At 50.7% G+C, this 20,490-nt stretch overlaps 11 protein-coding genes across 11 annotated transcripts; 6 read left to right on the top strand and 5 right to left on the bottom strand.

Moving 5' to 3' along the window:
* The first annotated feature begins 103 nt into the window (after positions 1-103).
* On the top strand, positions 104-1,740 carry M430DRAFT_44346 (hypothetical protein). The gene is made up of 4 exons (XM_024867692.1): positions 104-243; positions 298-405; positions 460-1,103; positions 1,159-1,740. The coding sequence occupies exons 1-4, from the start codon at positions 143-145 to the stop codon at positions 1,374-1,376; spliced, it is 1,071 nt and encodes a 356-aa protein (XP_024718417.1). The 5' UTR covers positions 104-142; the 3' UTR covers positions 1,377-1,740.
* M430DRAFT_21506 (hypothetical protein) lies at positions 1,525-2,324 on the bottom strand (the record flags this gene model as incomplete). The annotated part of the gene is made up of 3 exons (XM_024864524.1): positions 1,525-1,740; positions 1,799-2,137; positions 2,214-2,324. The coding sequence occupies 3 exons, from the start codon at positions 2,322-2,324 to the stop codon at positions 1,525-1,527; spliced, it is 666 nt and encodes a 221-aa protein (XP_024718416.1).
* Positions 2,325-4,195: 1,871 nt separating this feature from the next.
* Positions 4,196-6,756, top strand: M430DRAFT_170643 (hypothetical protein). The gene is made up of 5 exons (XM_024863594.1): positions 4,196-4,979; positions 5,032-5,155; positions 5,206-5,627; positions 5,680-6,292; positions 6,347-6,756. Exons 1-5 carry the CDS (start codon positions 4,365-4,367, stop codon positions 6,463-6,465), a joined length of 1,893 nt encoding a protein of 630 aa, XP_024718415.1. The 5' UTR covers positions 4,196-4,364; the 3' UTR covers positions 6,466-6,756.
* M430DRAFT_170652 (hypothetical protein) lies at positions 6,757-7,780 on the top strand. The gene has a single exon (XM_024863596.1). The coding sequence runs from the start codon at positions 7,048-7,050 to the stop codon at positions 7,564-7,566; it is 519 nt and encodes a 172-aa protein (XP_024718414.1). The 5' UTR covers positions 6,757-7,047; the 3' UTR covers positions 7,567-7,780.
* A 225-nt stretch (positions 7,781-8,005) lies between these two features.
* M430DRAFT_170684 (hypothetical protein) lies at positions 8,006-8,440 on the top strand (the record flags this gene model as incomplete). Its single annotated transcript, XM_024863598.1, has 1 exon — positions 8,006-8,440. Exon 1 carries the CDS (start codon positions 8,118-8,120, stop codon positions 8,436-8,438), a length of 321 nt encoding a protein of 106 aa, XP_024718413.1. The 5' UTR covers positions 8,006-8,117.
* An 8-nt stretch (positions 8,441-8,448) lies between these two features.
* On the top strand, positions 8,449-9,403 carry M430DRAFT_170686 (hypothetical protein). The gene has a single exon (XM_024863599.1). It carries the CDS (start codon positions 8,583-8,585, stop codon positions 9,186-9,188), a length of 606 nt encoding a protein of 201 aa, XP_024718412.1. The 5' UTR covers positions 8,449-8,582; the 3' UTR covers positions 9,189-9,403.
* Positions 9,404-10,284: 881 nt separating this feature from the next.
* Positions 10,285-12,333, bottom strand: M430DRAFT_36544 (hypothetical protein). Its single transcript, XM_024866950.1, has 4 exons — positions 12,183-12,333; positions 12,080-12,133; positions 10,923-12,023; positions 10,285-10,848 (listed from the first exon to the last, which is right to left on the bottom strand). The coding sequence occupies exons 1-4, from the start codon at positions 12,274-12,276 to the stop codon at positions 10,535-10,537; spliced, it is 1,563 nt and encodes a 520-aa protein (XP_024718411.1). The 5' UTR covers positions 12,277-12,333; the 3' UTR covers positions 10,285-10,534.
* Positions 12,334-12,973: 640 nt separating this feature from the next.
* M430DRAFT_21502 (hypothetical protein) lies at positions 12,974-14,983 on the bottom strand (the record flags this gene model as incomplete). Its single annotated transcript, XM_024864523.1, has 2 exons — positions 12,974-14,449; positions 14,495-14,983. The coding sequence occupies 2 exons, from the start codon at positions 14,981-14,983 to the stop codon at positions 12,974-12,976; spliced, it is 1,965 nt and encodes a 654-aa protein (XP_024718410.1).
* A 1,910-nt stretch (positions 14,984-16,893) lies between these two features.
* On the bottom strand, positions 16,894-17,565 carry M430DRAFT_144653 (hypothetical protein; the record flags this gene model as incomplete). The annotated part of the gene is made up of 4 exons (XM_024862900.1): positions 16,894-17,224; positions 17,311-17,358; positions 17,414-17,467; positions 17,516-17,565. The coding sequence occupies 4 exons, from the start codon at positions 17,563-17,565 to the stop codon at positions 16,894-16,896; spliced, it is 483 nt and encodes a 160-aa protein (XP_024718409.1).
* Positions 17,566-17,843: 278 nt separating this feature from the next.
* On the top strand, positions 17,844-18,783 carry M430DRAFT_68643 (hypothetical protein; the record flags this gene model as incomplete). Its single annotated transcript, XM_024869367.1, has 5 exons — positions 17,844-17,878; positions 18,018-18,036; positions 18,138-18,156; positions 18,214-18,312; positions 18,366-18,783. Exons 1-5 carry the CDS (start codon positions 17,852-17,854, stop codon positions 18,781-18,783), a joined length of 582 nt encoding a protein of 193 aa, XP_024718408.1. The 5' UTR covers positions 17,844-17,851.
* A 163-nt stretch (positions 18,784-18,946) lies between these two features.
* M430DRAFT_36542 (hypothetical protein) lies at positions 18,947-20,457 on the bottom strand. Its single transcript, XM_024866949.1, has one exon. The coding sequence runs from the start codon at positions 20,409-20,411 to the stop codon at positions 19,005-19,007; it is 1,407 nt and encodes a 468-aa protein (XP_024718407.1). The 5' UTR covers positions 20,412-20,457; the 3' UTR covers positions 18,947-19,004.
* Positions 20,458-20,490: the final 33 nt, after the last annotated feature.

Below are 20,490 nucleotides of genomic sequence, written 5' to 3'. Positions count from 1 at the left end.
TGGTCCAGTGTCCACAAGGCGGGGTAGTTGGACTTGACTGCCGCTGGTTCAATAGCAATCATTCTCGACTCTGCCCAGATTCAAACCCAGCGCTGTCTTGATTTAGTTTCCTTCTTATCACCAGTTCTAAACACTTGCTATAATGGGACGACAGAAGGAGAAGAAAAGACCGGAACGGCACCTAGCCCTACGCAGAAGGAAAAGCGGAAGGAGAAGCAAAACAACCCCTCTACTACGTGCTAAGTATACATCAAACTGTCTAGAACTAGTCTTGCTGTCAAGCTGACGCTTAAGTAGTAATGACATGTCCTCGGACGAGTCTACGTCTAAGGAGAAGATAAGACCGAAACGGAGCCCGGCTGTACGTAGAAGGAGAAGCAAACCGACCCCTCTACTACGTGCCAAGTATACACCAAACTGTCTAGAATCAGTCTTGCTGCCAAGCTAACGCTTAAGTAGTAATGACATGTCCTCGGACGAGTCCATGTCTAAGGAGGAGACAAAGCTCCTAGCTGAAGCCATCGTCACGACAGCCTCCGAAATCAGCAAAACCATCGATACGGATATTGTGAATGGCTTCATCCGTGGGGACAATGCCACTATTATAGCAGCATCCATCGCGTCTATGAACAACATTGCTGCGGCAGAGCGCATGACTACGAGCGACACTGCCTCGATAGAAGAGATGTTGGCTGAGATAGCAGAGCTGGATCCTGTCAAGTTGAACGAGGATTTTGAGAAGGAGAATCCGGATAAAATTAAGGATGTCACGGTATCGGCATCATATCCGGCGGACTCCGACGACGTATCCAAAACTCCCGCTCCTTCTGCAGTCAACGCTCAGATAGAGGTACGGATATGGACGAAGAGACTTCGCAGATACGGAAAAGGGATCTCAATTGTTTGCTCAATGCTTGACCGCCAAAGCACTCAATACCGACACTGGGCAATTGAATACAGAGGAGTGTTCCTTGATCTGCACAAAGATCCTCGCGACGGGTCTATTTCTCTCCGAGTTGTTGACGACGACATGAAGAAGGAATTCGATAAAGCCAAAACAATTGCCCGTTCCGAAAAAGATACTGTAGCATTAAGGAAAGCAGGTTAGTGATCACGGCTCAACCATTTTTGCATCTCGGTGGGACTAATCCCTCGAAGCTAGCAGAGTTATGAGATCCATGCAAAAGAAGAAATATGATTTTCTTTCAAACAATTGCCAGCATTTTGCTGAGGGAACTGCTGCCTGTTTCCTGTTTGGTGATAAAGATTCGAAGGACGCCCAGAAGTTCAAGGTCTCGATGAGAAATTTCAGGGACAGGGCAACCCGGGAAATTCGATCCTCAAAGAGAGGCAAAGCAGGCGGTTCTACAAGTTGAAGTACAAGGTAGGGAGACGGACTAATTGGGCGACCTAATCTAAGACTACCTTAACTCAACTTCATGCTTCTCCGAGATGGCAGCTGCACTTCAGTGTACGCCAACCACAGGTCATCGCGCGAGGGACATTTTCATGCCTATGCTATGATCAGACTGCTATGTTGGAAACCACATCCACACTCCTGAATCTGTCCTCCGCGCCTCCGCCGAGACACTTTGAATTCCCTGCCGAAGCAGTTGGAACTTCCTGTTGCTCACTACCTGGTATAACTTGCTCCCCCGGGAGTTTATATACCCCCTGGATCATGCTCAGTAGCATGCAGAACAGCCCAAAGATTCCTGCGAGGCCAGAAACAATCGCAATCTGCACACTAACTGGTTAAAACCTAGTATCGCTCTCCTAGGGCTACTCGAACACGAACCTTCGCCTCTCGACCAAATGTCGGCTCTTCTACGACCCGCGCCCAGACGATTATCAAGATAGAAATGATCAAGAGGAGAATGCTGATGTTAAGAAGTATCAGCGGCACCGACCAGACGATACCTTGTAATGAATGGCTGCGGAGGAATTGACGCATGCGTTCCCTGCCATTGTCATTCTTGCCATATCGTAAAACCGCAATGTGCTGCTGGCACCCCGTGTAGACTGAGACGAGGGAAAGTATCAATGATGAATAGACTGTTGCAGTGACGGTCCATGGCCAAGTTGGGGCCGTATCCCAGGAGAGCGCTGCGCTCGCGACAGCGGCTATGATGGCGCCCTATATTGCATCAGCAATACGATCCCCAAACGAACGCATGCATCTTGAGTTAATTTTCACATGCCGTAACAATTACCACGTTAGTCTCTTCTAACTTTTCGTCAACCCAAGTTGTCGCGCCCTGGACGGAAGCCTGGGCATTTTTGAGTGGCCTTTGCCCGAGATGCCAAGGGGCAGTTAAGGGCATCTTAAGTATGATGAATTCAGATGGCAGGCGAATGGAGGGTAGACGGAGGGACCTCACTACGTTTTGATATGGCATCGTATGTTCGAGGCTCTCCTGGCAGAGAGGCCTCTGCGAGGGCTTCACTAGCACGGTCGCCCATAACTTACTGCGGTGATGGAGATGGGGCTCTGAAGCATTCTATAGCTGCTGGGATAAAAATGGATAAATCTTGAAGATCTTTTTACTCAGCTCTAGGTAGAAGTTTGTCAAGCGGTCATCCATGGACCCTGCTTGATTTCGACGTTTCTATGTGCTCTACTGTAATGTTTCTGCCGCGATCATGGTATCTTGTTTTCAACCGTGTCTTCTCAATTACCTAGGTAGATAGGTAGCTGTGGTACCCTTACAGTAAAATGCGAATTGGGTTACGCCTCACGCTCAAGTATACAAGTACTGTACCTATTTTTCGCCTTTATATCTTTGTATTTTACATGTTCACAGCCGACGGGAGAGATCTAGGTCCATCTCAGTAATCTATCTTACTACTCGGCAAACGCAAACGGCAGCGGGCCGCAGATCGGGGGTAGACTCCGAGAGTTGCATGTGGGGTGGGTGCTATAAGCCTATAAGCCTATCGTGCATAGCGCTGCGCAGTCGTTGATTTGCCGAACTTCTTCCATCGTGCAACACGACCACAACTCCTATTGGGTAACTGCGCCATCCCGTTTCTCTCCCTGCGACACTTTGTACTCGGTGTCGCCATGCGTCCAATCGTTAGCCATCGGCCACCCGAACAACCCCTCTTTCGTGCGGCTCCCGTCTGCAGTGCCAGCAATCACGATGTGTTTGACAGAGTGAGTGAGGTGGGCCGCCCCAGAATCTGCGCTCGAGGGGGAAATAGATGATAAAGGGCGAAGTCTTCGCGAATCGCGCGTGGGCGATCGTAAAAAGAATGATCGAAAGAAAGGAAGAAAGAAAGAAAGAAAGACTTCCGTAAACAGGACGGACGCCTCTCTCTTGATTAGGCCTCGCCATCGTCAAATCGTCAATCAATGGTGTCATAGGAGACAGGATGGTCAAGAATTCGGTCAAGCAGGGCAGGGTCGAGTCGGTACGGAAGAGGAGGGAATCGAAACTCATTGCCCGGCATAGCAGCCCACGATATGGCCATTCCAAGATTCGTACTTCCCCGCCGCCGCCGACCTCTCCAATCGATATTCCATCTGCAGCACGGCTTCAGGTTCAGATCCAACAGCAACAGCTGCCGTTAGGACCACCGCCCATTTTGGATATGAATATGGATCCGGAGTTCTTGCAGTTCCTCGAGTGCAATCTTCCAGACTTCGCGCTTCCTGCTGATCAGGGTCCGGGAGCAGAGAGATCATGCAGTTCATCGTCTATAATCCCGCAGCATACGTTAACAACGAGTCCTCCCAACTCTCCCAACTCTCCTGAGTCTTTGGGGTCTTGGGGGTCTTTATTCAATAGAACCTTTCCATACGACGGACTATCATCGCAGGTCCTCGACAATGGGTGCCAGTCTGCGATCACCAACACGACCAGCTTCACTCCAGATACAGGCGCTATGTCCATGTCAAGTGGCCTGTTTGGGAGTGAGGTAAGCTTTAATCTCATGGCATTCCCCATGCCACCCAGAGCTACTTTCTCAAACTCCAATGGCTATATATACTCTGGAACAGATTCGGCATTCGGGTCACTGAATGGCTCGAATAACTCGAATCAATTCCAAGGCAATCCAATGCCAGGTGCGTACACTAGCCAATTCAGCGATCGTTTATGCCTCACAGTTTTCCACGTGTAGGCCAATTTGGTCAAGTATCATTGTGGAGAGCTAAATAGTATCACCGTCAATTTATTTATATTGCTTGAAGTTGCTCTTCTTCGCTCCCGTTGTTAACTTTGGCTCCCCTTATAGAGTTTGATCTGGGCCTCACAGAGTTTGATTCCCAAACAGGACAAGATTCTGATCCTTCACGCTCCCCTTCGTGGCAGTCAGGCTCTCCCCAGTGTTCCGACCTTTTCCATTTTGAAAGTGATTTCATGCAACCAGAAAGCTATGCTGGGGACACATATCCAATAGAGAACACTCAGTTGTCCTTATCAGTCCCGAGACACTCGCAGCCAATGCAGGACACTTATCCAAGTAATCCGGATACGATATCACCCGGTCCCTGGAACTCAGAGCGTGCATTAAACAACCAGGGGATGGGTTTTGACTATACCGCCTTGGGCCCAACTGGCGGGATTTCATACAATGCTCTCGGATTACCAGAAAATAACCTAGACCTCGGCCAGGAAGTTCCTGGAGCCCGAGTTCCTGGAGCCTTTGAACCTGTACCAGCCAGTCAAGATACGGAGGGAGAGGATAAAGACTGGCAAAGTGTCCCATCAAACGCTAGTAGCCCCTGGGCATCGCAGAATTCCTCTCAATCGGGAAGTCCCGCATGGTGCAAGATCAAGCCCTTTCCTCCAAGCTCCTCACCAAAAGGATCCTATGATGGGACCAACTCACATGCCTCTAGTGCTTCTACCGCATTGTCGAATCCGAAACGACGTGGTGCCCGCAATCGCACGTTAACTCCTCAGGAAAAGCAAGAGGCTATGGATGTAAGGAAAGCGAAGGCATGCTGGGCATGCCATCTATCTAAGATAAAGGTGCCGCTTATCCAAATTGCAGAGTCTGCGGATGAATTGCTAACTGGCGCAGTGTTCCCCATGTTCCTCCGGTTCTCCTTGCCAGCAGTGCGACAGGTTGAGTGGCAAGAGAAGATTTTGCCTTCTGCCTTGCTTCAACGACCCACTCGAATCGCTCCAGACATTCCTGGCACCCGGTATGAAATGATTCGACTCTGTTTGAATTAGAAATGGCTAATAGTGGTAGAATATCTCCTGGGCCATTTGAAAGAGGCCAAAGGGGCAGAGTTCCTAAGCAAGAACGCAACGGGCTGGGGGACACAGCAGATACATGTGCGAATGACCTGGGGGTACTGGAGACCTCTGGAAGCTACGGTGGTAACTCTTGCTGTGCCCAGCAACTCTCGGCTTGGATATCATCACCAAACGCAGGCAAGTGGAACCCGTCAACCGACGCTGGTGCGGAAGAAGAGCCCGCCCCTGGGAATCCCGCCCGCATCTATGGGAGGGATGCCGGAGGAATACCGCCGCATTGTCAATGAAATCGTGACAACTGATCTGGATATGTATGTCCCGATCGTATACGACGATCAAGACTCAAAGCTTCCCGAGCGTCTCCTCAAAGCCATCTGCTCCTTTTACAGCGCCGGGCTGGCAGCCGGTCAGGAGGTGATTTGAAGACCCCGTGCTCCCAATGTGCCACAGATGCTAATACATCCAGTGTGAAACTCTGCGCGAAGCCCTCGAAGTACACGTCACCTGCACGATGCTCGAGCGAAGCCTTATCCTCGACGAGAAATCCATGTGGCAAGTGGAAGAACTTCTCGGGGAGCAATACCCACCTCGATCAGCCGCGAATTGCGTGCAGAGACAGATCAAATATGCATTGTTTGCATCCCAGCAGCAGCGGATATTCGACGTGCTCCGTAATTGGGGAAATATGGGGTGGGTCAGCAACCCGAGGGTGAGCATTGAGGAGAAGTGGGCAACGAGCTTTAGTGTGCTGCTCACCTTGATCCTCATCATGGACAAGACGCTGGAAACGGCGTATTACTTCTGTGAGGGAAGGATCAAACACCATGGGTACGAAGCGACGGCCGAGAGACGTCAATTCCACGAGCTTGTGCGGTTGATGCAGACCGAGCTATTGGACAAACTGAAGGAGATATTCCACTCGAGCTTCAAAACGAGGAAGGGCGGAAGGGAGGCGTGCAATCCCATTCGAGATGGAGCCGGGACCGCGTTTCAGAGGAGGTCGGTCGATGACGCGAGCACGGTCGATGAGAGCATTCTGCGACTGGTCGAGGATCTGCAGACGGTGGTTGAAGACTTTGGTAAGCAGGAACGGGTGAGGCTGCGATCTTGCGCTAACTTTGATATTCCGATAGGCGCGGAGGTGAGGCAACACAGGCGGGCTAGCCCTGCAGGGGGGTGCTATTCCCCATACACGAATGCTGGGCGCTTGGCCGCGATCTTCCTGGCGGATTTCCTGGCCTACAAGTCGTGAGCCGGATCGGGCATCCGAGGGAGTTCCGCTGGCATCTGGTAAAAGACGTCGGCTGCTGGCAGAGACAGAGGAGTCATGATGACGGCGGTGGTGTCGGAGCCAGAAGTGAAGGACTGCGCCCCGATGTGGACCAGGGCGGATGGTTTCAAGGAAAAGGGGAAGGGGATGGGAAAAGAAAAGAAAGAAGTGAAGGTGATGAAGTGTAAGGTCATGAGGTGAGGCAGCCAGGTATGATCCGTTACGGCAGTCAGGACAGCTGGCAGCATCGTCTCGGTGAGAGGAGGCACGTGCCGGACGTGTGCGTGCGATGTGTTCGCTGTCGACGGGCGTTGAGCGTTTGAGCGTTGGGCGTTTAGCTGAAGGCGGAAGGCGGTGGACTCGCCCGGTGTGGCGGTGTGGCGGTGCAGACATCCCCGGTTCCTGAGTTTCACCGTTCCAGGTTGCAGTCCCAGGCTGCAAGGCATCCACGGCCACGACCATCCAGCGTCCAGCGTCCAGCGGCCCCGTGCTGCGGCCTGCCGTGGTCATCGCACCGGCGCTGACAATCGCAATATCAGCCGTTTGTCGAGACCGCGATCGAATATGAACGACACTCCTCGAATAACCACCCTCGACCGGGATGAGGGTCCGCCACTCCAGAGTCCAGACAAACGCACCAACGGGGAACGATTGGCTCTCGACCCCTGTAGCAGCCTCAGCCTTATTTCATGGAGGGTGGGTCCTCTCGCTGACCGGTTCGGGGAAGGTTCGAAAGCTTCCAGAAGGCCAACGGCGAGACGTGACTGGACAATGCCGAGGGACGACGTTGAAACGGGGCGACATTCAGCCAGTCACGCTTCTCGCCCGGCAAACGAGCGACGGGGGCAACCGGGGGAAGGAGTTATGTCCGGTGACGTCCGGATGGCCCAGGGCGGAGGATTGGGACTGAGCGACTGGCGTTTTGTGCTCTCCGTGTCACTTTCACTTTCCTCGACCTGCCCGGTCTTTTCTTCCGTACGGGGGGGACTGGGGTTCTGTGGATCTACGGATATCTCCCCCGGGGGGTGTCATTATCGACCCCTCGGGCTGTGTCTTCCATTGTTTGCCTTGCCTTTGCCTTAGTTGTTTATGATATTGCCTAGCTATAATAATACTTGCTGTCTGTATCTGGTCTATTTAAGAACGTCTCTCTCTCCCCTCGTTGCACTTGTCCATCACCTTCATCTGTATTCATCTGAACACTGAACATCCATCCAAAGCCACTCTGCCATCACCAAGATCACATACCTCGCCTTCCTCTCCAACAATGTACTCACGTACTTCCCTCGCCGCAGCCATGGCCTCTCCAGCGTCCTCGCCCCTCCTCGCAAGGGAGCAGGGCCCCCGAGACACAAGTATGTTGGCCCCCCCCTCATGGCCCTCCCTCCTCATTCCCCCAGAAACATTCATTCAAACGCCCCAGCTTGTTCCATGCTAACCTGCGTGCCTCAGTCTTCGGCAGCAACATCAACCCCAAGGACGACCCAGCCGAGCGGGATACCGGTATGGAGCGCCCTCCCGAATAGCCCCCATCCCCCCCCCAAGTATCTTTGGCTGACCTTCTGCGCAGGAGTTGGGGGCGACTGAGCCTCTTCATCTCTACACACCCCTCCCAGGCACCCATGGAGTGAGTCATGCTCTCTTCCTTTCTCACTTCATTATTCCATCCCATTCCATTTCATTCATTTCTCTGTCTCTGGTTTCGTGCCGGGGATGCCCTTGAAATGGCGGATGCTGCAGCCCGAGACACAGACCAGTCTTCGCCGTGTGTGTGGCTGAGACGTGTCTGCCCAAGGACTCCCAGGCTTCCGTTGTTCATCTCTTTTTTCCCTCTTTGCGTTTGGCCCCCTCGTTCGACGGTTGCAGCTGCGAGGTGCCTGGTCTACTGTGCGTCATTGCTACGCCGATCGACAGGGGTTCCTCGCTGCCCACTCGCTCCAGCCACAGCCCCCTGAGGCTGGTGTCCCTTGGGTTCCCTTTCGCCTTGGGCTGTTTTCCTTCAATCCACCAATCCACACACACATTGCTGACCTCAGTCTCGTCGTCGCCTAGATACTCTATGTCGTGTTCTGGTCTTGTCATGAATATTGCCCGAGATCATGTACGACGGCGATCGACGAATCCTCTCCTCCTCTCCTCACGCCCTCGTCCTTGTTCCGACCGATGCTCAGGACTGCTGCTGTTCCCCTGCTGCGCTGTCTCCGTTTGTCCTGCACTTGCTGCGCATCGCCTGCTTGCTAGGTAGTCGTCATATCATCCCTTGTCACTGTCGTTGCTCGAACTGCGTCGAAACCACGAACCAACGCCCTACGCTGTGTTTGCTTCCCCATCCCATCGGCTATCAACTCTCCGATCGCCAAACCGCCGCAACCCTCCTCGAGCAAGGAATCCGCGGGAAGCAGCATAGGCGGAGAATCAAGGATTTCTTTCCTCGAGAGGACCTTTCAAATCTACTTTTCTTTAGACTGATATTCCTACGCTGGAAGATATATATATGTATTTATTTATTTTCTTGTTCAGATTGTTGTATTTGCCTGTTTTATTTTCCATCCTTCTGTAACCCCATCAGAAATTCGACGCAAGTCAGGAATCGCAATTTAGGTCTCTTCTCTTCTCTTACTTTCTTCACTGTCGTACCAATTGCATGTACCCATATAACTCTTCAATCAATCCCTGCTTTTACCCTCCTCCTTGCATCCAACTAGGCAGTATCCGAGTATTTGCGAATGATACGAGCTGATCCCCCTCCCCCCCTCCTCTTTTTCAACGCCACCAACTCCGCATAGCCTTACCTTATCGCACTCTAACATGCCATATGCCCACATGATCGCGACGGTGTTACAGAAATTCCAAAATCGCCCTCGGTGTGCAAGGGGAGAGGCCAGTGCAATGTGCGCCACAGAAAATGTTTTCCTGGTACTGTATTACAGCCTCTTCCCCATTATAAAGAACCGGGCGTCAAAAAACCACGCACGAAGGGCGGTCAGTGGGTTGGGAAGGACGAACTAGTGGATTTATGTGAGATGTGAGAGTAGGAGAGGCGATCGATCGATGGTGAGTTGTCATGTTTGAGCGTGCTTAGATGTGGGTGTGATGAGATGGATGGAGGGGATGGATTGGGTTTGGGTTTGGGATCAGGGAAGGGGAAGCGGGGAGGAGAGCCCAAGGGGAGAAAGCTCCGGGGGGTGAGGAACGGTAACCTGCATCATTTTAACACTATCAGAGTGTGATATGTGAGAGGGGTTGATCCGACCGTTGGGTTCGGTTCGATCGTTGGGTTTTTTTTTTGATCGAGAATGAGTTGTGATATTCATGGGTAGCTTAGCTTTTTGGGGGGGAGGGGGGTGGGGGAAAGAGGGGGGACGGTATTGTGCAGCTAGCTAGGTATTCATTTACAGAACAATACTGGGATCAAAACAATAACAATACCGAGTGTGATAGGTACGCAACAGGTCATTTCAATATCGGCTTTGATCGGTGACGAGGATCATCGTTGGAGAGTTGAGTTGTGATATTCAAACATGACTTATAGATCGAATAGCTAGATTGGCAGTTATTTTGAGATGGAGAAAGGGGGGAGGGGGAGGGGAGGCGGTATCGCGCATGTAAGGTCAAGGTAAAGCAGGTAAGGTAAGGTACCTATCTATCTATCACATAACCTTACTCACCTACCTTACCTACCTTACCTACCAAAGATTCACATTCAAATTCAACATCCAAGAGAGCCGGAATCTCTCAGAAGCAGCCGCGCTGCAAAAACCCGTCTGCAATGCACATGGCTCGATTCTGAAAAGTAGATCGGAAAAGAGACAAAAGGGCTCTGAAGGCAAGGCAAGGCGGTTTGTTTTGGTGAAACATGCTGCTTGCTGCTTACTGCTTGCTGCTTATTGTCGCTGGTGGTAATACAAGAAAGTTACAAGGGATGGCTGGCATATCATAATCCATCATCTATCAATCCATCCATCCATCCATACATCGCCGCGCCGCAACGCCCTCCGTCCCCCATGCTCCATGGCAAACGGAAAAGAAAAAGGAAATGCAAGGATTAATTTTACTTTTTCTCCGCAGCGAACTTCTGGTGGATGGCCCGGATCTGCTCCTCCACATTAACGTTCTGCATCATCTCTAGCCGGGCCCGATCGCCCTTCTCCAGCGGCGCCCCGTCGTACCCCGTCGCCGCCTTCTTCCGGCGCGCCGCCTCCTCCTCCGAGATGGGCTGCCCCGTCACCGTGTCGAAGAGATCGCTGCGCTGGCTCGCCAGCCGCTTCAGGTTGTTTGCCACGTCCGCCGTCGAGAGGTTCGTCGATGCGTACCGGCTCTCGGCCTTGGCCTTCTGCTCCTTCCACCGAGGATCGAGCAGCTCGACTGTGAGGGTTTGGAGGTTAGCCGCATACTCCATATCATTCGGGCCACTGGGGCGGGGGCACATGGGCACTTACTTCGCATATGCTCGTCGAGCTCGTTGGCCGGCATCTGCTGCTTGCAGTTCGGACATATCACTATGTTGGCTTTGGCGGCCGCTCTGGCAGCGGCTCTCGGCACATAGTTCTCCTTGATCTTCATCGGAGCGGCGACGCCCTTTGCTTCGGCCTGTGCTTGCTGAGCACGTTGTCTCGCTTCGTTCCTCTCTCTGATCCGTTGCTCCTCCTCGTTCTCTTCCTCCGTGTTCTTCACGCGCGTATCTTGATACTGCGGTTGGTACACTGGCTGTGGGGAGGGTGACGGGGCCGGCTGCTGCGCTGGTTGAGGATATGAGTTGTAGTAATCGGTATCTTCTGGCATAGCTTCTTCGATCCGCATGTTGTGTGAGTTGATAGACATCATCGCCTTCTGATCCAACGACGCGAATTGGAGGTCCGATTTCGACGTTGGCGGAGGTAGATTCACCTGCTCATCAGCCTCCGTAAAGAGGACCGTCTCTACAACCACAAAGTCGTGCCAGTCAATCTGAGCATACGATAAGCGCTCCTTCTCAGCATCCTCCTCTTTCTTTTGCTTCTGCGCATCTTGGAACTTGAACCATTCGGCCCTCTGCTTCGCTCTACCAAGAACGTGAAACTTATCATCAACATTGGCCTGTAGCTCTTTGATCCTCTCTTGCTGGAGCTTTCCACCCTCCCCATCCATACCACCGGCGCGTAACAGTGTGGTGTATTGGTCGATGAGCCGCTGAAAGAAATTATGTAAACTGTGGTTCGGGCGTAGAAAGTCGAACTGGTAATTCCCCGTCTCCCTCTGCGACAAGGCTGTCATGAACTGCCTGCCATTCTTCGCCACGAACAATGCCGTCAGGCGCACGACTTCTAGATCTTGAGCGCTGATGTTTGGCATTCGTGCGGAGAAGTGAAACTCGGGGGGCTCAGGCGGGCCTTGAGGCTTCTCAGCCTCTGCTGGTGTCTCGCCAGCTCTGCCAGCTGCAATCGCGGTGCCTCGCCCTTCCTTGATCTCGTTGAGTCGCCATAGGTAGTACGCGTTATATGCGTCGTTTGGGCTAAGGAAAGAGAATTTCGGGTTGTGCTTTTCCTTCTCTCGAATCCGGTCTACGCTTGTCAGTGGAAAATCCGTGGGAGAGTCACGGCGCAAAAGGAATACAGACCTTCAAACACCAGCCCGTTCCGAGCGACGTAGCCTGCTGTCTTTTCCAGAATAGCTGCGATCGATGTTAGCTGACAAGGCAATGTAGGCGGATGGCGACGAACCTTTGATCTCCTTGGGAGGCAGGACGACACCAGGTGGTGGCTTGATCTCCTCAAGCGCCGCTATGGAATCGCCATTCATAGCTGACGGGGCCATGTTCGTCGATGCTGCCAGGCCTTTGATCAAGTCGTTGTTGAAGTCTGGCGGGGGCGCAACTGGATGTACCTACTAGGTGATATCCTCACAATACAGAACGCGCTAGTAATTTTGTAGCCTCGTCCAACGCCGCTCATGAATACCTAAGGTACCCACCCACCTTACCTAGGTAGTTGAGGTGGTCCTCGAATTTCCACGAGGTATTCGATGTTTGACTACCTTAGGTAGGCTCAAGATCATACAATGTTGTTCTATATTATTTATTTATTATTCCCTTCTCGCAGCAGCATCGATGTGACGTTCATATCTAATAACCTCCCCTATTCTCATTTCTACATAGGTACCTTATCATAGGCGACACTTCAAGAAAGCTTCTTTGTGATAGCCGGCCTAAAGTTGATCAGGAAGAGCTTGGAAAAGCGACGTTTCCTTGAGGCTTGGTTCTCTAAATTAGGTACGTATAATCTATGTCCTCATCCGCACGAGTAAGCCTTGCGCCGAAATTCGCAGCGAGATAATTATGTCTGGTAGTGTCAGACTCTGTATTCTCCACGCCATCAACACCCCAACCGTACCATCCATGCCCTGTACATATCAGTCGTATCATAAAAGGGAAGACGGAAAAAAGCAGAACTCCGTCTTTTGCAAAAAACTCCTTCCTCCAGCCCACCTTAAATGCAACAGTTCCGCCCGAAATTCATTCAAATGTCCCCGGAATAGTAATAGAAAGGCTCTTCACCCCATCCCTCTCTCCCTCCCCGGGTGGAACGACCTTCAATGAGGACGTGGATTGAGTAGACGTTCTATCTGCATTATGCCTCTCTGCACTCGCCTCGCCCGCCCTTTCATCTTTTGCCTCAGCGAGGACTGCAGCATCCTCTTGTGCAGCCTGCAATAGGCCCTCGGCTGTGCCATCTCTGGTCGAGACTTTGTGGGTCTCTCTTAAGGTCTTTGCAGTCGGAGTAGCAGGCGATTCCAACACGGGAGTGACGTCCCTTGGCTTGATCTCTCCTGTCTTCTCGAACTCCTCGCTGAGCTTCTCCTCCTGCTCTCTTCGCTCGTTCTGACCCACACGGGGACTCCGCGAGGGATCTGTATGGCTCTGAGATAATACAGGTACTACCCCACCGCCAACCCTACTCCAAAACATCTGCTCCCTTAGTCTAACGCTCTCTTCCCAAGCCGCCCTCTCAGCCTCCTGGTCCTCTGCTCTCCAGTGTCCATCCTTTAACACTCGTAGAAATCCGAGGAAATCACACGTCGAACGCACTCGGCCAAGGCAGTACTTGCATAAAGGATATCTTTGTGCATTGTCATTCTCGCTAGTTCTGAACCGATGGCTCCTTACATGAGCCGGGCCCTTGCGCGATTCTCCGCAAAGAGAGCAAGCAAAGAGATACGACTTTGTGGAGGCGGGTATTGGTTCCACAATAAGCGTGCCTTCGCATACCGCATTGAGCACATTTCTTCGAGCCAGCCACGAGAGGCCGGGCGCAGCATCGAGTCGTAAGGTCGGCTCAATATCTTCAGCTAATGCTCTCTTGTAGAATTTTGTTTCTTTAAGAGGAGTGAGGGAGTTCGGCCCATTTGCCGAACCAGTACTGACAGATGATACTGGTGTCGTAGGGGTTGCAGGTGAGGATGCAACAGCGCCCGCTGTCGATAGTGAGGAGGTGGATCCATTGGCAGGGAGTTGCTGCGTTGTTGTCCCTGAGCTATAGCCACCAAGGCCTAATCCAAGCCCAATCGACCCATATGAGCCGCTAGATGCTCTGCTGCCGGCAACATTTTTTGACATCCTCAGCAGAGAAGTGAAATCATCGTATGCCGATAAATCAGTTCGCAGAACCATGTGTAGGAGATGGGTAAAGCTAGTCGGGTAGGTTGGTGTTGCTGGTTCTGGAATAGATATCGCGTGAACTACGTCTCCATCTTGAATACTTTCGTCCCTTGCATCGAACTTGCTGAGCCCTGGAGTAGAAGGCGCTGTTGGATTGGTTTGATCGTCGCGTACTTCGCTCATTTGCTCCATGACTCGTTTCAATTCTGCGAGCTGTTCTTGATGTGATTTCAGCAAACTCTCCATATCGGCAAGTTGTGCTTTCAGTTGCTCATTCTTTCGTTGGACAATGTCATGTTCCTTCTGCGCTTCTTCTCGAGCCGTGATGACCATCTACCAAATCAGTAATTGGCCAGTGGGGGCTGTTTAGATATCTACCTTATTTGCTTCCTCGAACAAAGCTGTGGTCAGATTCTCAAGCTCTTGCTCAATATTCTTCTTTTCCTTTTCGATTTCTCCTCTTTGTCTCCTCTCGTCTGCAAGACTTGAAACAAGTTCGCTCTTTTCCGCATCAGCAATTGACTTTTTGACCAGAATTCCTCGAGCTAGTAAGTCGGCATGCTCCTGATTCTCTTGTTCAAGTTGTCTGATGCGTTCCCGCGAAGCCTCCAGTTCGTGACGCGTCGCCGAGAGGGTGTCGTCTAGGCTTGTTTGGTGGTTGATTGCATTTATGAGTTTATTGCTAAGGGTAGCCACTTCGTTGCTCAGATCGGGATGTTGTGAAGGGCTAGATGGAGCATGATCACTAGCAGGGGAGAGTGCTCGGCTTCGCGGGTCAGGCAATGTGCTCATGGTCTCATCTTCATCGTTGAAAGGAGCTCGATTCCTTGGGGATGGGACCCGATGCGCGTTCGAAATTGTAGCCATTGTATGTAGGGCAGTGAAGGATGATATCGATTTCGAAACCGGTTTCGGGGAATTTTGTGTAGATTTGTTAGTAGAATGAGCGAAGGAGTGTAGATGTTGTAAGGGCTGTTGGGAGGTTGGATGGTTCTGCTGACTCCAACCGGCGACATGGATAAAGCTGGGGTCCGAAGGGTTAGCAGCTGTCAAGTATCATTCTGAGAACAAAACGGAGATTGTACTCTGCCATAGTCGAAGTTTCCCAGTCCCGGCCTGCGAGAGCAAAACGAGGGGGAGATCAAAGAAGGCGGCGCCGAAGCAAAAATGACGCGGTTGTAAAGATGGTTATTAATACGGGATGTCAAATGCAGAGGCACAACATTGGTATCAGGACGAGATATGGTGGCTAACTCGTCAAGGTGCAAGTGACAGCGCACAAGAGGATGTTGAAGCTTTTGAGGGAGTATAGTCTGCTATACGGAGTAGGACGATACTAGGTACCTATGCTGTGGTACCTAAGGTATTGTCCTGTCGCCAGGCAGATTGGCGAAAGGATCGATCCCGACGCGAAGCGATTTCTCTGCCAATCGTTAAGGACATCTACGGAGTACACAGGACCTATGATGTACCTGACAGGTACCCGGGGGAACAGAGAGTGTACGGAGTAAGTATTGTGCAGTAATGACTATCCCTGGGGAAGGGAATAGATTCAATAGAGGTCATCTACTTGTGTAGGTGTCTACCTACTTAGGCGCCTTAGGTACCTACCTAGGTACGGAGGTAAGAGGTTTATCTAAGCTACCTACCTTACCTATCTATACCTCACTTACGTGCTGTACCTAGATCCAGTACCTTACCTTAGGTATTCTAAGTGTTACCTGATCTTGTTACAGAAAGGGCTCAAGATGATCATTCTACCCTTCTAGTCCAATTATGTATATACCTTGTACGATGCAACTTACAGACCTCAGGTAGGGATGTGCTCAGAAAGTATGAAGTCGGGACAGTGGTGAACAAGTCCATGGTGTGTTAGGAGATATAAAGAAGACAATATAATCGTATGGACACTATTCAACCTAACAGGCAAGGCAAGGTACCTAAGGTACCTACCTGATGTTTGTTCCATACAATGACCAAATAACGCATATGTCTATCTAGATAGCTAGGGACCTAACGAACACACGTAACTGTAAATTCTAGGCTCATATCTGACCTTTTTGTACGCTTAAAGAACCTCGTTTGTTACGACTAGATCACCAGTTTGCTGGGCACCATACCTCCGGCCAAGTATTGCCAGACATATATAATCGACGGCTCGTTTGATGCGGTCTCCTGCTGCTATAAAGGGCGGAGGGAGGCCAACAAACGAGCCGACAACTATTGCTTCGCGCGCAAAGCTCTTTATCATACATCAATCCGATTCAGTGAATCAGAGCCCACAATTTGGCACTCCACATGATCATCTGATATCAACTCGTGTCCCCCAAGCTGTACCTTGGGTGAGCAGCAGATCGATCTGAATTTAAAAATACTTAGGTTGAAGGCAGTACAGAGTTGGTACCTACTAGGTAGGGAATCAAATGTCCTTGAGCCATCTATCAGGGTGTAAGCTATTATTTTACCCTAATTTTATCAATCACACACTCGTGAGACTGAATAGAGCGTATCTTCTATAAGGCTACAGTGGCGACTCTGGTAGCTATCGAGGCTATTCCGAAGTAGATTTCCGAAGAGCAGCCCCTGCGCAAGAACACCCAAGGATACAACGATATACTTTCATCAAATCACCGATATGAAATCCATTGACGAGTTTAGCTCTCATTCCTAGAGTTATTGCACAAAAATGTATGTGTCATGCAACGCTGAACTCTGAGATCCACCGTGACCATCCTAACCACAAAGCAAACGAAGCAAATTCCACGCGCCCTGAAAGCCTAGATAGTGGTCTCGTATGCGATAGGTACAACAGTTTCTGGCACGTTGTCCTTCATCGAAATTGTCCTCGCCTCCCGTGGCATCAATGGTTGTCTCTTCAAGTGAACATGTGTGCCTTCGGCCTTTGACTTCTTCTTCAGCTCGGCGTTGGTCTTAACTCGGCGAACAAACTCTTCTCTTGATCTTGACAGCGAAACATGCTCGATTCGGAGGTTGACGCGCTTCTCGATGTACCGGTGCTTGACCTTCTTGTATACGATAACACCAACTGCGCTCTTTGTAACATTGTAGACGACTCCAGTTTTGCCATGGTAGACCTTGTGTGGCATACTGTAAATAGAATCAGTATTTGTCTTCTTACATCCATTTGTCCCAATGCCTTGAGACGCTTTGTTCAAGGTCAAGGATAAACATACCCCTTCTGAACAGCACCATTTGCCTTGATATCAACGATGTCTCCGACTCTGTTGATTGTTAGAAACCGCCCCCCTCCTCGAAGCCAACTCCGGACCAACTCACTTGTATTGGCGCAAGTACGTCGACAACTTGATCATTCCCTTCTCCTTAAAACCCCTGCATTGGATTAGAATACTTCAAAACTGCCATGGGGCGGCGACCTACCTGCTAAATGCATAGCGCGTTCCCGCACGAAGACCTGCTGGGTGACCCATCTTGACGGTGTGCGATGGAGGTTGAGGGGGGTTATCGCTGTTGTTGTCGAAATGTCGTCGTTGAGCCTCTTTTCCAAAATCCTAAAATCTCGTTTACTAGACGGGGGTTTGAAATCGAGGGCAAAAACCTATCCTACTGTGCACGTGATGTAACGCTAGTGACTAGCCGGAGATCTTCCTCTAAACTCAGATCTCAAGCGAATATCTCCAAAAATTTACAGCACGACAGCACGACAACCTCTCCGCCAGCAACGATTCGACAACCTTTCGAATCGCAATCGCAATCATGGCGCCCAGATCCTACTCCAAGACTGTGAGTCAATTCCATCCCCCGTCTCCAGAACATTGAAATACACTCCCCCGTCTTATACCGTATCGACGTATCAATCACAGTGCCGAAATTCATTGCACCTAAAATCCTGATACAGTTATGCTGACTTGAGACCTTCTAGTACAAAGTTCCTCGCAGACGTTCGTATACCCAATCCCCAGTTTCTCATCAATCAGTTCCCCAAGAGTTCTTGGGCTGTCTGGACCCTTCAAACTGTTCACTTTTGCTAACTTTTCTATAGCCTTCGAGAGTGCCCGTCTGTAAGTGGACCACTGTATCAGAGCTTGTCTCTGTTCATGTCACTGATTATGTCCTAGGGACTCCGAACTCAAGCTCGTTGGCGAGTATGGTCTCCGCAACAAGCGCGAGGTCTGGCGTGTCCAGCTCACCCTGTCTAAGATTCGTCGTGCTGCCCGGTACGAGACTTCTTGTTGCAGCTACTGCACTCACAGCGCTAACTTTCTTTCAGTCAATTGCTCACCCTCGACGAGAAGGACCCCAAGAGACTTTTCGAAGGAAACGCCCTCATTCGCCGTCTCGTGCGCGTAGGTGTCTTGGACGAGTCTCGCATGAAGCTCGATTACGTGTTGGCCTTGAAGATTGAAGATTTCTTGGAGCGCCGTCTGCAAACCTGTGTCTACAAGCTTGGTCTCGCCAAATCTATCCACCACGCCCGTGTCCTTATCCGTCAGAGACATATTCGTGTTGGCAAGCAGATTGTCAATGTTCCCTCCTTCGTCGTTCGTCTCGATTCACAAAAGCATATCGACTTTGCGCTTAGCTCGCCATTTGGTGGTGGACGTCCGGGTCGTGTCCGAAGAAAGAAGGCCAAGGCAGCCGAGAAGAAGGATGGTGGTGAAGATGGTGAGGAGGATGACGAGGAATGAGCAAGAGAATGATGAATCAGATAGCTATGGTGTACAAACATTTCTGTTCTTGATGGCTAGAAATCAGTTTCGAAGCATTGCAGAACTGCATCACAAGCTATGCTGAACGCAAAACAAAGCAATTTCCATACATGCATCAAGCCCCGATGCTATACAAAAGCCTTGATTATGTAAACTCCATAACACCTTATCGTGCAAACTTTCTTGAGTTCGCGCAAATATCATAAAAGTTTGTCCTTTCCCAAGAATGCAGCCATGGGATCATTTGTGGCCGTCCTTTTCCTTCTATATGCATCCATCTCCTCCTCCGACACTCCTGTCATCTCCTGCATAGTACGCTTCTTGGATGTCGACAAACCGTCAGCTTCATCTTTCGTTGTCTCAGCCGACGGACCTGAGGGCCACTCGATTTCCTTGACAGATTCCCCAAATACAAAAGCCCCACCAGTTCGAAGACGATCGGCTTCCTCAAAGGCTCTCTTGCCTTCCTCGCCAGTACAATAACTGTTCTTGACTATTGAGTGACAGCACGCATAACCCCATTTGAAGTTTTCCCACCAGCTGCCCCATACAGATGTGTGGTTGTTGATGAGCACATCCTCCGGATACTTCGACTTTGCGTTAGTCTTCGGAGTCCCTTTGACTGCCCCAGATTCCTCGTACTCGATGTACTTCTCAGATTCAATAACGCCAGCATTATGAAGCTTGGCTGCTACAGGATTGAGCTCGCCGCCATACTTCTCCAGGAGCATCTTCTTATGTGCTTGCCGTTTTGCCTCTGCCTCTTCCTTTTCTTTCCGACGGTAGTACTCTCCAGATGTAGGATTTGCTTGTAGATGCTGTTTCGTATCTCCAGCCTTTTCTTGTGACTCCCAGGCATACCTCTGTGCCTTCTCGAACTCAGCTGCATCTCCTGAAGCCCGCATGAACCCTTCTTCGGCAACCAAAGCAGCAGCTGTATCTGCTGTAGCCCCACTGTCCACCATAGATCTCGTCTTGGGATCATACTTTGCTGAATCCAAATCGAGGTTGAGCAAATACTTTGCAGTATCCTCTCGAATTCGTAGTTGTCTGGTGGCTGTACTTTGGTGTCTACCCATATCTGACTCCTCTGCATACTTCGCACCATCCCCGCCATCATCATCCTCACCGTCTCTCTCCGTGACCTGAGCTGCCTTCTTTAACTCCTCGAGCTGCGCGTATTCGTCCATCACAGCTTTATATTCCTTCGCGTCATATCCATTCCACCTATCCCTCTTAGCATCCCAGCCCAAACTCACTCCCTGAATTACTTCATCTGCTTGTATATCTTTGCCAGTCCACCTTGCCCCCTTCGCTCTCGGCCTACTCAGACATTCCTTAGTTTTATGCGTCATAGCACCACAGTTTTCACATGCACCCTTGCGGAACTTGGTCGCAGCAGGGCCAAGCTTCTTCCCTCGATCATACCATTTGGATTGATCTGATTGGGCCTTCTGCAACCGTTGATGTTCGAGGTAGTCGTTCTGGTCCTCATCTTCGATGTAGAAAGGCTTTTTGGAAATAAATTCCGGAATATATGAGTTTGTCTCCTTGGCTGCTGTTGATGGAGCATTCGGTTTGCGAGGTTGTGTGCCCGCTGGAGGCATGTTGAAGATCCTGATAAGAAGCCAGCCGGTAACAGGTGAAGGTGAGTGGCTCGGTGAGTGTAGGAGGCAAATGAACGGT

Source organism: Amorphotheca resinae, assembly GCF_003019875.1.
Source record: "Amorphotheca resinae ATCC 22711 unplaced genomic scaffold M430scaffold_10, whole genome shotgun sequence".
Lineage (NCBI taxonomy): Eukaryota > Fungi > Ascomycota > Leotiomycetes > Helotiales > Amorphothecaceae > Amorphotheca > Amorphotheca resinae.
Note: the sequence above shows the minus strand (reverse complement) of the source record. Positions and strands in the feature narration are given on the sequence as shown.